We start from the raw sequence: 18544 nt of genomic DNA, 5'->3' as shown, positions 1-18544 counted from the left end.
GCTCTACCGGTCGCCGCGATACCTCACATGTGTGGTTTGACCACTGTTTTCATATGCGGGCGCTACTCACGTATGCGTTCGCTTCTGCGCGCAAGCTCGTCGGGACAGGGGGGTTTTAAAAATTTTTTTTTTATTTTTATTATTTATTTTACAATATTTTATTTATTTTTACACTTTAAAAAAAAAAAAATTGTGTCACTTTTATTTCTATTACAAGGAATGTAAACATCCCTTGTAATAGAAAAAAGCATGGCAGGACCTCTTAAATATGAGATCTGGGGTCAAAAAGACCTCAGATCTCATATTTACACTAAAATGCAATAAAAAAAAAAAAAAAAAAAGTCATTTAGAAAAATTACATTTGAAAAAATATGCCTTTAAGAGGCGTGGACGGAAGTGACGTTTTGACGTCGCTTCCGCCCAGCAGTGTCATGGAGACGAGTGAGCGCCATCTTGGCCTCATTCGTCTCTATACACAGCACGGCAGAGGACGCGATCGCCTCCGCCGCTACCGACGGCTCCGGTAAGCGGCGGAGGGCACCGGATCGCGGCGGGAGGCCCTCTCCCGCCACCGATAAAAGTGATCTCGCGGCGAATCCGCCGCAGGGACCACTTTTATCTGAAAGCCGGCCGCCGCACGAAAACGGGGATACCGGGGTTATGGCAGCTAGCTGCTGCCATAACAACGATATCCCCGTTCAAACTTAGGACGTATATAGTCGTGCGGCGGTCGGGAAGTGGTTAATTGTTCTCAACATATGCTAGGGTTTATTTGAAACTGCATTATCTGATAAGTCAAGTAGGCTTTGATTTTACTGACAAATTTAACACCGAAAAGGAGAACATCTGGCAGTGATGGGAAAAGTATATAAAATATTCTAAAACTTTCAACACTCAGACTATAAATATTATGTAGAGCTTCATACCCATCAATGGCCTCTTCATTCTTTTTCTTTCTCAGCTCAATAAGTTCTGGTGTCTCCATACCAGCAGGAACAGAAGAAAATCCTCCAGGAGTAATAAGACCACTGCACAAGACAAAACACAAAACAGTTTGCAACAAGAAAAAAATGCTTCTGTAACAGCAGTTAAAAAGCTTGACCACTGAGTACCAGACTAAGTTTTGCATTTACACGTATGTCTTAGTGCTATTTTTTTTTTTTAAACATTTCAGTGGCTTTGGCAGGCCGCTGTTACTGCAGAAACGGCAGCTTGTTGGTGACAGCTGTAGTCCAGCACAAAGCCCAAGAGCAGAGTTGATTGTTAGTTTAGGGGGATACTGGATCACATTACCATAACCTAATCTAGACCCCTCCCCCTAACATAGTATTTAAAGGAAAAAAAAAATGAGAGAGAGAGAGAGAGAGAGAGAGAGAGAGAGAGAGAGAGAGAGAGAGAGAGAGAGAGAGAGAGAGAGAGTTTTTGTAATATCGAAGGATTCTTGTTTTTTTTATCATCATGATAAAAAATAGGGCGGCACAGTGGTGTAGTGGGTAGCACTCTCACCTAGCAGTAAAAAAGGGTCGCTGGTTCGAATCCCAACCACGACACTACCTGCCTGGAGTTTGCATGTTCTCCCTGTGCCTGCGTGGGTTTCCTCCGGGTACTCCGGTTTCCTCTCACACTCCAAAGACATGCTGGTAGGTTAATTGGCTTCTGTCCAAAAATTGGCCCTAGTATATGAATGTGAGTTGAGGACCTTGGATTGTGGGCTCCTTAAGGGTAGGGACTGATGTGAGGGTGTACTCACTCAGGTTGAACTGGATGGACTGGTGTCTTTATTCAACCTTACTAACTATGTAACTATGTAAAAAACAACAAGTGTCTTATGCTGGCCATACACGTATTGATTGTTGGATGAGAATATTCGTATGAACATTCTTTGTACATTCAAAGAATTAAACTTTGTTATTTCTTGGCAGTCCCCCATCAAAACATAATAGAACAGGGGAGATCGCTATACTAACAAAAGATTGTTAAGTACAGCGGCTCCCCCTGAGCGCTTCAGTTTTTTTTTTCGTTCAGCCCGTTGAGTTGAAAAAAACCTCACAGTGTGTACCAGGCTTAACAGTTTATGTAAACAGTGTGTAGCCTGATTACCGGACGATGTAATAAGGGGGAAAAAGCTCTTTTGAACCTTTACTTACCTATTCCACTAAAATGACATACAAATGTCATGTTTAGACAGGAGACCTTGTAGACTGTATTTTGTGGTAAATCTATGGAGCTGCAGTTAAGTACACATTGCTTTGTAAAATAAAATGAATAAAAGTATATTTTTTTCATATTTTCTTCTACAGCTTACTAATTTAAACATTGAAAATAAAATATTTAAACCCAAATCTGCTGTCACGTTAAAAGCTCTGTCTGTGCAAAACATAAAAAAATTAAAAGTAGAACACAAAAGCTTAAAGAATATGTAAACCCAACATTTTATATTCCTGATATGAGCCTGCTGTACCATGTACTTGTATGAAAAAAAAAAAAAAAAAAAAAAAAAAAAAAAAAAAAAAGCGTTCTCTTTGTATTGTTTCCTTTGTGTGAGATTCCTAGTGTTCCTGCCAGTCCCTCTGCTTTCCTATTAAAAACAAACCACGCTAAGCAGGAGAACACACCATGGTCAGTTCTCTAGCCAGCTCTTCTCCATCAGACTTGTACACACACACCCCTTTCACTGGGAAGATCAGTGTGCTGCTGCTCCTCCTCCCCTCAGCTCTTATGCAGCTTAGAACTGAGGGAATGGGATCAAAAAATAATAAACAAACAATGTAAAAAAGGGGGGGGGGGGGGATGCATTTTTTATATTTTTATCTTTACACAGATGTTTTGCCCTTCATTTGTAACCTAAGCTGAATGGGTTGTTTTACAAGGTGATCATTTACAAATCACTTTAATGGTCAACGTAGCTTTGGAAAAAAACAAAAAAAAAAAAAAAAGACTGGGACTGAAGTGGTCAAGGTAAAAGAAAGCCAAGCATGATAGCTATGTAAGACCCGAAATCACTCACCTATCTGCAGGTGTAATGAATCCAGTCTCATCTGCTTTATCTTCATCGCTTTCTTCATCTTCTTCCTCAGAAGACGATTCATCATCAGACAGTTCCAGCTCTCCCCATGGGGTTCTGTCTACATCCTCCTCTTCATTTTTACTCTAAATGTCAAAAACAAACAAAATCCTTTAAAATGCACTCTATAAAGAGGGGGCATTGATGAGAAAACTGAAGTTTTTCTTATTTGGTAAATGTATAATTGAAAACATGATTCCCCTTTACCAACTGTCGTGCAGGTAAAACAAGAAATGAGAGGAAATCTCTCCAAAGTAGAGGTTGTCACCAAAATAAACATCTCATGCAATTTTGCCCCCTAATGCCCCGTACACACGATCCGAAAATCGTACGAAAAATGCCGCATTCGAATCGATCGTACGATAATCGGATCGTTAGTACAGAGCTTTCGAGAGCCGATCAGGACAGTTCATCCGATATTATTCTATCGGACGTGCACGGAAATTTTTTGCGTACGATGGCAGATCGTACGATTTTCGTTTCATCAGTACACCTATCGTTCGAAAATGCAATACAAATGCATTACAACACATGACATCACTTCCGAATTTTTATTCTGTTGTACGGGAATTTTCGTGACTTTAGTAAACTCGTCAGATTCGACGTGAGATCAGCATGCAAAAAAAAAACGGCCGATCATTCGTCCGATAATCGGATCGTGTGTACGGGGCATTATTCCCGTTCTGGTGACGAGCCAAAATATTTTTGCACATACTTTTCCACAATTTTTAGCCTTGGTGACCGTGATCAGCAGACAGTTACCCACACAAAACACAGGCAGAAAAATTTTTGGTTTCTACTATTCTCACCCCTCCCCAAAAACACAGTTTTCGATTTTAGACACTAAGAAAAAGGGAATGATAATATTCAGTAGAATATTATATTAAGTGGTAAACCTTTACACAAACCTGAAATGACAAGCTTTGGGTTATAAACAAAAATGAAGCTGCAACACTCTCTCCCCTAGAGTCCTCCAAAGTATTTGTCAGCTTCCAGGAGGTGAATTTCTGATGTCACATTCCACAGCACAGAGCCGAGTGTAATCTGACACCTATGGAGTGGAGGGCCTGGACCCCCCCTTATGCACAGCCTCACTGGAAGGCTGTCAATCAATTCCTGTGTGCTTGAGGAGAGAGTCACTGAGGGCCACAGAGTAAAAAAACTGTAGGAAGGAGACAGTGACCAGGATTTACACCAGGTAGAAACACACTATAATGAGGATATACTTTGTCCATATTTCATTTCAATGTCTACAACCACTTTAAAGCATTGTGGCAGCTGCTTACCTGGAAATCTGAGGCATTGGTTCCAAACACATCGCCATAGAGTGGTTTTCCCATTTCATCTACAGGAGGCTTGCCCCAACCACCAGCATGATATCCAAATGAACAGCCCTTGGGATATTAGTAAACATTTTAAAAAAGGAGAAAGTTGAATAAGTATAAAACGCATTGCAAAAAAAACAAAAAAACAAAAACAAAAAAAAAATCCAGGTGTACACCAAAAGTATCATACGTGTGTCTTACCTCGGGAATAGGATTATTCAAACCTGGAATTTTAAGGTTGGGATATGATGGGGGTGGTCCATATCTCTGCATTGCAATAAGCCATGGAGGAGGAACCTTATGAGCATTCTGCAGGACAAGAAATGATAAAGCAGATTAACATTCAGAAAGCGAGGCATTCTAATATCAGGTCCACTACCTTCAGTGCAACAGTAAACTAAATAGTTTTTCAAAAAGAGAAAGAAAGGAAAGAAGAGAAAAGAAAAGAAAATGAAAGAAATGAAAGAAAAGAAAGAAAGAAAGAAAGAAAGAAAGAAAGAAAGAAAGAAAGAAAGAAAGAAAGAAAGAAAGAAAGAAAGAAAGAAAGAAAGAAAGAAAGAAAGAAAGAAAGAAAGAAAGAAAGAAAGAAAGAAAGAAAGAAAGAAAGAAAGCCCACTATGGGATCTTATTTGAAAACAAATGAAATTAGCTCATGGTAATAAGTATAAAGCTAAAGGCTCACTCTATCTTTTAGACAATGTTACACCCAAGGTGTGCCGTCCCCGTCCCTTCCAATGTCACCACCCATATTTTGAATACATCTGCACTTGTAAGACACACAGCCTTTTTAAAACAACTTTAATTATCAATTAACTCACTGGTCCCACTGGCATTCCTAGAGTGATCCTCAACTCATCAGAAAGGTCTCCTGGCTTTTTTTCCTTCAGACGAGTCTCAAATTCTTTTCCCTAATGGCAAAAGTTAAAACGATCAAAATATTACCAATAAACAATTTATTTAAATGACAAAAAAGACTGAGGTTTTGCACTTAACTTTTTAATGCTGAATGGCAATATAGGATTTTTGGATTACATGTAAAATCCTTTTTTTTTGCAGTCAATTCTTTTGCTTAGAATAAAGATCACGATTCTCTCACGATTCTGAAGAACTTTTCTTTAAAGATTTACAACTTCTGAACATTAGGTTATCAAACAAGATGGCAATAAAATAAAACAGAATACTCTTTGCTTCAATCAAATTTAAAGAAATGTAATGAAAAAATAATGTAATGTGTAAAGAAATAAAAAAGTTACCATTAAGTTACATTAGGGTCTTTTTTTTTCTTTTTTAGTACTCGCCGGAAGCAATTACCAATGCCTACCACAACTTTTTTGTTTACACTTCAGCTGTCAGCAAAGGAACAAAACATTGAAAAGTTATTGTACAAATTAAAAAAAAAAAAAAAAAAAAAAAATATTTTGCGCTTTTTTCAATGTGAAACATGTAAACACATGTTAAAGCCGTAAAAATATTAATGAACAAAGCAAACAAAAAAATAATAGTGTATGAATAGAGATAAAAAATAAAAAAAAAATCAGCAGGAAAATAACATGCCCCTGCTTGCAGCCCTGAGGACCCCCTCCTGTTCTCCCCCCTCAGAGGACACTGATCCAGCATCCCCTCATGCTGCTAATGTAACCGCAGACCCTGCAGAGCCCTCTCTCTCACAAATCATGGAGGCAATACAGCACAGCCATGTATCCCTTAACACTCAGATGGACTCAATTAAAACTGACTTATTCTTCCTAAAGCATGATGTACAGAATCTGAGGCATGAAGTACAAAATACTGAGCAACGTATAGGGGATTTAGAGGACGAAACACGTCCTTTGCAGGGCTCGGTCAGGGAGCTGCGCCAGGCCCAAGAGTACACGTCTGACAAGCTCACAGGCATGGAAGACCGCCTGAGACGCAATAACCTCCACTTCCTAGGCTTTCCGGAAGGCTCAGAGGGCAGGGCTCCAGAAATGTTCATGGAGCAATGGCTGACATCCACATTTGGCGCCAATACAGTTTCAACTATGTTTGCCATTGAGAGAGCGCACAGGGTCCCAATTGCGCCTCCTACCCCCTGGGGCACCCCCACGTGCCATGCTTATTAAATTGCTGCACTTCAGAGACAGGGAGGCCATCATCAGGGCAGCCAGAGGAAAAAGGGACACCTGCTCTTTAATGGCAATGGCATTACCATCTTTCCTGACTTTTCAGTAGCCACCCAAAAGCAACGTGCCACCTTCTTGGCGGTTAAACGGCGCCTACGTGATCTGCAATTGCCATACAGCATGCTATGCCTGGCGCTCCTACGGTTCATCCACCAGGGTAAGGCCCACTTTTTCACTGATCCGAAAGAAGCGGCACACTGGGCGAACACACTCGGCACCAATCTCAAACACATCAAACTTGATCCTAATGGCTGTTTTGTGGTCCTGGTGCTGGAACTTTGGGGTAAACCTCATACAATGACAAATATTTATGTCCCACCATCTTTTACCAAAAAATTCTTTGAGAAGGTGATGGGCATGATACTGGAAATTGCTGAAGGCCCTTAATAATAGCTGGGGACTACAGTTTTAGACAACTCTATGGATAGATTTAGATGCTCTACGCTACCCCCACGCCCTTCGGATCCTTCCTAACCCAATTTGACCTGGTGGAAACCTGGAGATATAAACATGCGAATGTGCAGGAGTACTCATGCCAGTCTGACTCTCATGGTACATTATCACGAATTGACCTCTGTCTGGTTTCATCCGATATACTTCACCTAGTGGCAGGAATCAAATATCTCCCCAGAGTAATGTCCGACCAGTCGCCTTTGATGGTGGACCTCGCTCTGAACACACCCTCATCGTACCGGGTATAGAGGTTGAGTCCATTATGGTTAGCAGACCAGGCTGTGATAGATCAGAGCTCAGCAGACATGAAATCATTTTGGGTAATTAAAGTGCGCCTATCCCTGTGGTCTGGGATGCTTTTAAGGCCACTGCCCTAGCTCCTTTGCAGCTGTAATCGGGCGGGCCCGCAAGGCGTCGCAGTCCAGCCTGTTGGACGCAGAAGGAGGACTTAGGGATGCGGAAACTGCTTATTCTGCAAACCCTACCTCCGAAACACACGCTACCTGGCGACACAGGGCCAGAGAATTAGAACTGGTACTTCTGGAACGCACACAAAAAAAAAACTACTATATCAGAATCAACAAATATTTGAATTCGGGTATAAAAATAGCCGCCTACTTGGCCAGGCCTGATTATCGACCCTGTAATATCCCTAGAATAACAAATTCAGCTGGCACAATGGTCGAGCAAAAATTATGACATTACGAAAGCATTTGTCGCTTTCTATGCCACGCTTTATGCTACTAGAGCTCACTATACAGTAGTGGAACTAGATGATTATCTTTCAGAAATTTCACTTCCGAAACCAACGGAGCACCAGGTCTCCGGACTTGATGCTCCATTGATGACGGAAGAAATAGGGGAAGCTATACAATCATTCGTCAGACACAAAACTCCAGGCCTTGATAGATTCCCTATTTAGTGGTACATGCAATTTCGGAACCTACTGATCCCACACTTGTTGCGGATGTACAATTTTGCCCTTAAAAACAGGACAGCTGCCGCCCTCCATGTCGAATGCACTAATAGTTTTGATTCCCAAACCCCATAAGGATCACCTCCTATGCGAATCATATAGATCGCTTATCAACTCAGACGTTAAAATTCTGGCCAAGGTACTCGCCAAACTATTGAATACAGTAATTACAACCATTATAGGGGCGAACCAAACCGGATTTATGCCCGGACGATCAACTTCTATCAATTTGCGTAGACTTTTTACCAATCTACAAGCAGCTCATGACACGACTGGCTCCCGAGCTGTACTGGCCTTAGATGCTCACAAGGCCTTCAACTCAGTCGAATGGCCATATCTTTTTGAAGTCCTGGCTAAATTTGGATTTGGCACTACCTTTATAAAGTGGTTACAACTCCTATACTTCAAACCCATCGCTAGACTAAGGGTTAATGCATCCATATCATGATAAAGGCATCTGCCTTCCAGATAAAGAGAGGTACCAGACAGGGGTGTCCGTTGACGCCGCTCCTGTTTTTGCTGGCAATAGAGCCCCTTGCAGCACTGATAAGGTCCAGCGGGGAGATTAAGGGACTGATGACTGGGGGTCTAGAGGAAAAAGTGTCTTTATATGCAGATGATATGTTGATTTATTTGGAGGACCCCCAGTCGTCACTGCCAGCCCTGTTGGAGATTATCCAGTGGCCACTTTTCAGGGTTTCGGGTCAACTGGGACAAATCCCTCTTGTTCCAGATTGACCAAGAGACACCAATAACACTACCCCCAGAGTGCCCACTACAAATAGTTCACACTTTGATATCTTGGGGTCCTGACAAAAAAAAACACCCTAACTCCTCTTATGCCAAGATTAACTTAGACCCCCTTATTAGTAGGATTAAAAAACACCCTGAAAACATGGAATAATCTCCCTCATACGCTGTTAGGAAGAATAAATATTTTTAAAATGATCCATCTCCCGCGATTCCTATACGTCCTGAGCAACTCACCAATATACATAACCAAAGCCAAATTTAAAGAGATAGACTCCATAATCACCAATTTTATATGGAGAGGCAGTGTGGTGAATATTGCTAAACACACTCTACAGCTACCTACCTTGGAAGAGGGCCTGGCACTTCCATGTCTCCAAACCTACTATATTGCCTCGCAACTGGCAAATGTTCATTGGTGTTTTTTTCCTGAGGCCAACAATGCAACTACTGCCCTGGAGGCAGCCATCCTCACCTCATATGAATCTCTCCAAAATATAACACACCGCATGTCTCTTAGGGGGAGGGAAGGAGTAAATGTTGTGGCCACGATCCTGTGGATCTTTAGAGTTTCTAAACTACTACCACCCAGTACCCAAGCTATTTATTCTCCCAACGCCCCACTATGGGGAAACCCATGTCTACTAGAATTCTATCAGAAAACTGACGGGGGAAGTGAGCAGACTTTGGAACGGAATCACCAAGATTGCAATCAGCCCCTTGATGGTACAATCAATTGGCAAAATAACCAGATTTGTCCACAAATACTTCCTGGGGTGATTATGCCTAGTCTCACACCATGAGAAACAGGTCTTTCAAGTGCTCGATGGTAGACTTTATGAGAGGTTGACTTTATGACCTTCAAAAGTGTAGCAAGAACTAAAGTGGACAGCCTCGTCCTTCAGGCCTGGGTTTCAAAAGCCATGTTGTTAAGGCTTGCGACCATGAAAGGAGATGGTGAACCGCCACCTGGGACTGTAGTCTAAGTACCACATTTTCCTGGGCCAATTTGGTGGACTAAGCATTAACAGAATGCCCTCGGTCTTTATTCTACAGATCAGGCTAGGAAGGGGTTTGAGTTAATGTGTAGCTCCGGCTTAAATGATCTCACAAAGTTACCAGAATGTCCATTGGAAGAGCAAGGGGACTCCTGGATTTGGACATGAGCTGTTCCAATTTTTTGTTTAACCAAAAAAGCTAGAAGGTTCACGTCCAGTATTCCTCAACTGTGACAGAGGTCTTGACTATTCACCAGAGACCAGGCTATGATGACTGAAGGAAGCATGCTGATTTTCAACTTTTGGAAAATGGATGGTGGAGAAGGCTGTGTAGCAACGTTGTGCCCAAGCCAGAATCGGATATAGGCAGCGAGACTTCTGTTTCCCCCACAGGTATAGGTGCAAGCCCATTGATGAAAACCCTTGGTTCTGTTTACAGACCAAAGTGCAGGGCAACAAATTGGTAATGTGAGCCCACTATAACAGCTTACCTGTAAAATCATTTTCTTTGAAGTACATCACGGGACACAGAGCCATAGTAGTTACTATGTGGGTTAATAGGCCACCTTTAGGTGATGGACACTGGCACGCCCCAAGACAAAGTGCACTCCCTATATAACCCCTCCCACTGCTGGGAGTTCCTCAGTTTTGTAGCAAAGCAATACACGCGTATACCAAAGAAGGGAGGGACCTCAGTGTCCCGTGATGTACTTCAAAGAAAAGGATTTTACAGGTAAGCTGTTATAAAAATCCTATTTTCTTATCGTACATCACGAGAATCACGAGACAGAGCCATAGTAGTTACTATGTCCCATAGCAATGGCAACTGAAGGGAGGAAGACACAACAAAAGCAGGGTACTAAGAGACTAGAGTACTTATACTACAGTTTGCAGTACCCTGCGCCCAAAGGCGATATCCTCAAGATGTTTTACATCTACTTGATAGAATCTGGTAAATGTATGGACTGAAGACCAAGTTGCGGCCTTGCAGATCTGAGCCATAGAGGCTTGGTGAGGCACTGCCCAAGAAGCACCAACAGCCCTGGTGGAGTGCGCTTTAACTATGAAAAGGAGGAATTTTCCTCTTTAAACCATAAGCTTGAACAATCACTTGACAAATCCATTTAGAAATAGTAGATTTCGTCGCTGCCTGTCCTCTTTTAGGACCGTCTGGCAACACAAACAAAACATCTGTTTTACGAACCTGAGCGGTCACTTTCAAAATTGACCTTGACCTCTCTCACATCAAAAGAATGCAGTGACTTTTCTTCCACAGAACGAGGTTCTGGAAAAATGAAGGCAGAACAATATCCTGGTTTAAATGACAACCTGATACTACCTTTGGTAGGAACTTAGGATAAGGACGCAATACAACCTTATCCTTATGAATAATCAAATATGGCTCTTTACAAGAAAGAGCAGCCAAGTCTGATACTCTTCTTGCAGAAGATAAGAAGATAAGGCAACCAAGAAAATTATTTTCCTCGTCAAGAGGACCAAGGGAATAGCTCGAATTGGCTCAAAAGGCTGTTTTTGTAAAGCAGACAGGATTAAATTTAAGTCCCAAGGGTTCAGGGGTGACCTAACTGGGGGATTGATCCACGTTACCTATTGAATAAAGTTACGAACCAGAGAGTGTGAAGCAAGTGGACGTTGAAAAAATACCGATAAGGCCAACACCTGGCCCTTGATAGTACTCAAGGCCAGCTTCATCTCTAATCCCATCTGTAGGAATTCAAGGATCCGACCTATGACATGTTTCCTGGGATGCCAACCCCTGGATTCACACCAGGAGACATATGCCTTCCAGACTCTATGATTCTGGAGGCCGGCTTCCTAGCATTAACCAAAGTAGAGACTACTGAAGCTGACAGCCCACGGTCCTTTAGAATGTGGGTCTCAATAGCCAAACTGTTAAATTTAGCGTTTGTATGGTAGGATGGAATACCGGACCTTGCGAGAGAAGGTCTGGCCACAGTGGTAGGGTCCAAGGGTCTCCTACCGCCATTTTTATGATCTCGGCAAACCAAGACCCCTTGGGCCACAAGAATCACCTCCTTCCCTTCTTGCTTGATCCTGCGAAGAAGATGCGGAACAAGATCGACACAAAGTCGATCTTGTTGTTGAACCTGGACACAAACAGATCCACGTCCGGAACTCTTCATTTTTTACATATTAAAAGAAAGATGTCGGGATGAAGGGACCATTCTCCCGGGAACAATTGTTGGTGACTCAAGTAGTCCGCCTGCCAATTCTCTATCCCTGGAATGAAAATTGCTGATAGGCAAGGAATGTTGCTTTCTGCCCAAGAAAGAATATGATTCACCTCTCTCTGGGCCACACAACTTCTTGTGCCCCCTTTGTGATTGATATAAGCCGCCGCTGTGGCATTGTTGGATTGGATTCTGACAGGACAATTCCGTAGTCTGAGCATCCAGGGCCAGGCGTACTACCTGAATCTCTAGAATATTGATGGGCAAGGTCCCCTCTGATTTGGACCATTTCCCTTGGACAGACGCTTCTTCCAGGACTGCTCCCCAGCCCAGAAGGCTGGCATCTGTTACCACCTTCCAGGTAACTGGTAGAAAGGATTTCCCTTTTTGAAGATTCTTGGATATCAACCACCAATTGAGGCTCTGACACACATTGGGGGGGATAAATGCATTGGGAAGTCCAGAGCGTGGACCTTCTAGTTCCAAGTTGACAGGATACTGTTTTGCAGCAGTCTTGAATGAAACTGCGAATAAGGAACGGTCTCGAAAGAAGCCACCATCTTTCCCAACAATTTCATGCAAAGCCGAATAGAAGAATTCTTTGTTTTTACCAACTGAATCAGTTTCTTTATAGAACTGATGCTTTCCTGGGGCAGAAACACCCTCTTCTGAGCTGTATCTATGATCAGCTCCAAGTACTGCAATCTCCTTGATGGTTTTAAGGAGGATTTCTCTAGGTTGAGAATCCAACCTAGGTCTTTCAGGTAGCTGGCTGTGGTGACCAAAGTTTGGTTTAAGCGGGCTACTGATTGATCTATCAAGAGTAGATCGTCTAAGTAGGCTAGTATTGTTATACTTAGAGCCCTTAACCTGGCTAAAGGAGAAGCCAGGACCTTTGTAAACACTCAAGGTGCAGTAGCTAGACCAAAAGGTAGACTGAAAATGAAGATTTTCTACCTCGAAGCGTACAAATTTCTGGTAAACGGGCAAAATCGGCACATGGAGATAAGCATCCTTGATGTCGATTGACGCCAGAAGTTCTCCCCCTTGTAGGATGAAGACTACTGATCGGATTGACTCCATGAGAAAAGAGCGGATATTCAAAAACCAGTTTAGATCTTTGAGATCTAAAATGGATCCAACATCCCAGTTTGGTTTTGGAACCATGGACAGGTTTGAATAAAATAAAAGAAGTAGTATGGAAATAAAACAGTCCGATCACTGGATCATTAAAATACTAAAACAGCTCTGAAATTTAAAAATGATAACATCATCGTATTATAAACATGTGGCCAACACCACAGTTATAAGTATCTATGTAGTAGATGGTAGTGGGGGTAGTTCAAAGCGTTGTAGGTGTTGAATCAGTTGTCTTAGCATGCACCTTTCTACAGAGAATAATAACGTATTCCCCCACGTGAAGCACACTCCCCAAGGTGGTCAAACCCCAGAAGACTCTACTGAGAAAGCCTTAAGCATATGTGTACATCAGCCACTTTAGTACTGGGTCCTCACCATCAACAAGATCCACTGGTATAGGGGCTCCAAATGCGTGTCATAAAAACATAAGAATAGCAGCACATAGCGTAATCCTGTTTATTTATAACAACCCCCCCATACAACCGAGGACCCCTTAATCCTAACTACGTACATCAAAGTAAAATCAACAAGCATAAAACGTGACCCAGAGGGCGTTATTACCATATTCAGCCATCCAGGATGAAGCGTGCATTTCCTTGCAGACACCGCGATCACTTTCGAGTAGAGGGCGATGGATGGTGGAGCGCAAGCGTCACTTCCGGGATGTCGTGCTGGTCACTCCCTGACTGGTTTCGTGACTTCTACAGAGGGAGTTTTGAATAAAACCACAAACCTCACCCTTCCAAGGGGACCTCCGATATCACCCTTTGAGACAAGAGATGATCCAAAGCTAGAAAGATAGACTTCTTTTTCACTGGATCTCTGGGAACGTTTGATCTGAGAAAACGAGGAGACGGGAATTCGCGGAACTCTAGTTTGTAACCTAGAGAAATTGAGGAAGCCACCCATTTGTCTTGACATTGTTCCTGCCAGACCCTTGAAAACTGTAGAAGCCTACACCTCACTTGAGCGAGCGGAGGGCTCCCCCTTCATAAGGAGGCTTTAGAATTCTGTTTTGTGGGTTTCTTTCCCCAGGTCCTCTTTTGACCCTGGGACTGACCCTGAGGTTTGCCCCTTGAATCTGATGGAGGCCGTCGTGACTGCCTGGAGGTTGATGCCCCTGGCACTGGAAAAGAAATACGTTTAAAAGAAAAATGGTTAAACTTCTTCTTAACCAATAAAAGGGAACCTTTCCCATTAGAGATTCTTTGGATATACTGATCCAGATCGTCTCCAAACAACCGTTCACCATGAAAAGGCAAAATGGCCATGAGCTTTTTGCATGGCGCTTCGGCTGACCAATTTTTCAACCATAGGATTCTACGCACATGTACCAGCTCTAGCATGAGCCATGAGGCCTGGAGAATAGAATCTTTCATAGCGTCTACTGTAAAACACAACGCTTCTGATATTCTGGCCAAATCCTGGGCCTGCTGATCAGGAATAACTTTGAGTACATCTATAAACTGGTCCTTTAAGGACTGAGATACTCTGATCGCTGCCAGCGCAGGTTGAACGACTGAACCTGCTAGCGAAATAGTTTTTAAAAAGGAACTGCAACTTCTTGTCCATTGGATCCTTTAGCATTTGAGTATTGTCAACTGGACAAGTCAGGGTTTTATTTACAGAGGATATAGCAGCATCAATTGCTGGAATTCCCCATTTCTTATAAAACTCTTCCTCCATAGGATAAAGTATTGAAAACTTTTTCAGAGGAAAAAATTTTTTATCTGGGTGCTCCCCGTTCAGAATACATAAGCTTCCATGAATGGATAGGAAAAGAATGAACAGATTGGGGAGGCTTTAGTGAATCCAAACCAGAGGTGGGCTCATCGACTGACTGCGCTGCTGGCAGTAAAAATGTGGAGCGGACCAACTCGGTGAGAGATTGTACCAACAACCTTTCCTGTGAACCCGATATCTCCATATCAGGATCTTCGGAAGAGGAGACATCAGCCTCTTTCTGGTCCTTTGAAAGAAAGTCGTCATCTTTTGCTCTTTTCCTCAGGATGAGGGTCCTGAGCAATGGACGGGGACCTGCTACGCTTAGTACCACTCTGGGATGCAATTAAAGCATCAATTTTTTGCTCCAAGCTTAAAATGGTTGAAGAAAAAACCTCCTTAGTAATAATATACACAGGGGCTGTAGTGTTAAGAGCAGCTGCAACACTTGCCCCTCCTGATGGCTCACCCTGACCAGCCATATTACTCTCAGGGGAGGATGCCATCTCTACTGGGATGGATCTAGGCTTCCGCATGTCTGCAGTAGTCTTTCTAGAGCCCTTTTTTGGAGGTGTTTTTCACCCCCCTTCCGACCATAGCCCAATGCACAAAGCAGAGGTGCTACCAGAAGGAATGCTTCCACTGTACAAGCAATAGTCCAGTACTGTCACTGCTGTTAATGCTCAGCCTGATGCAGTAAAATGTGTCAAAAGAAATGCCTGTGTCACCAAACCTCTTAATACCACCTTTGCTTTTGTGTCCCTCCTGCAGCATGAAACAGCATAAATGGTGCCTTTTAAAACCTCCCTTCCCACGTTGAACGTTGGGGGACGCCAACACAGCGCTAAGCCCCGCCCCCATCAGCGACCCTTCCCCTTTTCATCTTTTTTCAAATTTTGGCACGCTTTCCCTGAGGAAGAAAAAAAAAAAAAAAACAAAAAAAAAAAAAAAAAAAAAAAAAAACACGCACATGGGGACGTCTGGTGGGTTCCGTTAAACCTTCAGGAGCTGGGGATCCTCGAGGAAACCCACTATCCTGGACCTGTAATAGCACCTCCGCCAGTATGGCCTTACTACCAAAAAGTACTGGAAAGAGAAGCGTTACAGGCAAGACCTTGTTTCTTCCGATACGAGGCTCGGGTACCATTCGATTTGGCCAATAAGGCACTTTGAATGGATCCGGTCTGCATGGCTAGCCCCAGCAAGGATTGCTCCAGTGGAGCTCAGCACAGCACATCTTCACTCGTGACCAATACCTTAGACACTGGCAAAAAAAAACTGATGGACTCCCAGCAGGGAGGAGGAGTTATATAGGGAGTGCACTTTTTGTCTCAGGGCGTGCCAGTGTCCATCACCTAAAGGTGGCCTATTAACCCACATAGTAATTACTATGGCTCTGTGTCCTGTGATGTACGATAAGAAACACAGGAAGCAATGTGCTGGGAGGATGGGACATGCAAGTAAGCATCTTTGATGTCCAAATAATCCAGGAAATCCCCTGGCTGTAGGGAGGAGATGACTGAACTGGTAGATGCCATACAGAATTTGTGAACCTGAACGAAGGTGTTGAAAATCTTCAAAAGCAAATGGGCAGCATGCCGCTGCTGGGCTTCGAGACTGCAGACACGTTGGAGTATAACTCCTTATAACATTTCCACTTCTGAGGTAAGAACCACTATTTTGTTAGGAAGGAGCTTTAACAGTGCAGCTTGGAGATCTGCTAGCCTTTGTGGGTTTTTTGGCAGTTTTGACAAAGTAGGGCAGGGAAAAAAATAAATAAAAAAAGTCCAATAAACTTGTATTACCTAGTGACTACATTCTAGACTCACAAGGTCTGGAATGTCCTGGGTGCAGGTGTCCATGGATGACAGAACTCTACATGTTTAGCAGTTTCTATTCCATCAGCATTTAACACTTTTGGTGTTATCAAGACATCACATATAAAACAAACATCAAGCAGCAGCTTGCTCATCACCTCATAATAAAGGTCTCCATGTATAGTCAGCTTAGGCTTGCTCTGCCATTTGAAGAATGCATCGTGCAGTTTCTGATAATCTATGTCAATTTTTCCCATCTTAGGCCTGACCTTCTCTCTCATTTTAGACTTCATAGTCTTTTGCTCTTCCTGAAAAACAAAAAAAAAACAAAAAAAAAAAAAAAAGTGTCATGAACAAATGCAGCAGACAGGACTTTGTTTCTTCATCTGTTAATGCAGCATTGTGTGAACATGTATCTATATAATCAACTGCAAAACAAATATTTTGCCTACCCTGAAGAGGAGAGAGTGCTTGAAGGCACTCCTATTGTCAACAACCTCTAAATAACAAAAGTATTATTCGGTAACAAACCACAACCATTTACCAATTCTTTCTGAGCTGTCTCAATTAGGTAAAGTTTGACAAAACTTTATTTTCGAGTGTGGCAAAAAAAGAACAAATATATTATAATGTACCCTTAGTTGAATCAAACTCTGTTCACACAGTTCTTTACCTTTTCCTGTAGTGCCTCTCTCATTTCCTGGATACCTGTTCTCTTGATAAAGTCAGGAAGTTGAAATGGTGGTTTCTCAATTCCTCTCTTGCCCTGCAGATATTTGCGTTTAAAACACCAGTGACGAGGAACAGGGACAGAATTTCTAGTACCCTTCAAATGCACAAGGAGTTTGGGATCCTGAGCTGTAACATCATGCATCTCCACCACATCTGGACGAGATACCAGCTGAGAAAACAAAACAAGAAGGGCAAAAAAGAACAAAAGATGACCGTTAATACAACGGGTGAAGAGGGGAAATAAAAAAAGCGAAGAAACAAACGCATACGATCACTACTTGCTCCCATTTATTCACTTGCTCATATCAATAGATATGCACGGTAGAAATCACCTGCCCAGGTATCATTTTAAAGAGGAAATTCACAAACCCAATGCAAATTTAAGTCTTTCCCCGCCTACCTTTGGTGCTTGGTGATGTCAGATTAGAATACTAATAAGGCAAGCAGATCCAGCATGGTCCTTTTCTCTGTCCTACTTAAGATCCTGTCCCGTGCCACCATTTTCTCTCTTTGTCACAGAGACCCAGCTGTCTCTTCCTGTTTCTCGCAGCTGGCCCCCAAACAACACAGTGCCAGATCTCACACTGGCTCCATGCTTGTTCTAGGAATGGAGGATAGTAAAGCTTCCTTAAATACCAATGAGGCACTGCTTTCTCCTGTCGTTGAAGAATATGTAAGACAGTGTCAGCCACTGCCCCATTTGTGGAAAGTAATGCCTGCTGGGAAATGTGAAGTCAATATCCCAGGAGGCAGCGAAAGAGTGAAATGTCATGCTCGCCTAGGCAAGAATGGTGCAGGAGGCGGAATGTCCAATCTCCTATTACAGTGCATGCGGAAAGTATTCACAGCGCTACACTTTTTCCAAATTTTGTTATATTAACAGATTCCGGATCGCCCAACGTACATTTACTGCGGGAGGGGCGGCCCGAGTGCGCAAAATCACGTACCTGTAGGTGATTTCGTGCACACGGTTTAGGGGGCGCCGGCGATCGTACACAGGAGAGATGGATCAGCGGTGAGCCAATGTAAACAAAGCACACTGCTGATCTGTCAAGGAGGAAAAGTGAGAGATTGTGTTGAATGACGATCTCTTTTTTCCTCCAGTGAATCCACCCTCCCCCAGTTAGAAACACTTCCCAGGGAACACCCCCTAGTGTTACCCCCTTCCCTGCCAGTGGCATTTATACAGTGA

The 18544-nt window shown here is 42.8% G+C and overlaps 1 protein-coding gene across 1 annotated transcript in view; it reads right to left on the bottom strand.

Moving 5' to 3' along the window:
• Window positions 1–18544, bottom strand: part of SF3B2 (splicing factor 3b subunit 2) — a 73812-nt gene that overhangs the window by 15820 nt on the left and 39448 nt on the right. Inside the window, exons 11-17 of the mRNA XM_073605163.1 lie at window positions 17294–17521; window positions 16779–16928; window positions 5208–5297; window positions 4591–4698; window positions 4351–4458; window positions 3008–3150; window positions 927–1028 (exon numbers count right to left, since the gene is read on the bottom strand). Of these exons, the coding sequence (XP_073461264.1) occupies window positions 927–1028; window positions 3008–3150; window positions 4351–4458; window positions 4591–4698; window positions 5208–5297; window positions 16779–16928; window positions 17294–17521 (929 nt within the window). The remainder of the gene's footprint in view (window positions 1–926; window positions 1029–3007; window positions 3151–4350; window positions 4459–4590; window positions 4699–5207; window positions 5298–16778; window positions 16929–17293; window positions 17522–18544) is intronic.

Source organism: Aquarana catesbeiana, linkage group LG11 (assembly GCF_042186555.1).
Source record: "Aquarana catesbeiana isolate 2022-GZ linkage group LG11, ASM4218655v1, whole genome shotgun sequence".
Lineage (NCBI taxonomy): Eukaryota > Metazoa > Chordata > Amphibia > Anura > Ranidae > Aquarana > Aquarana catesbeiana.
Note: the sequence above shows the minus strand (reverse complement) of the source record. Positions and strands in the feature narration are given on the sequence as shown.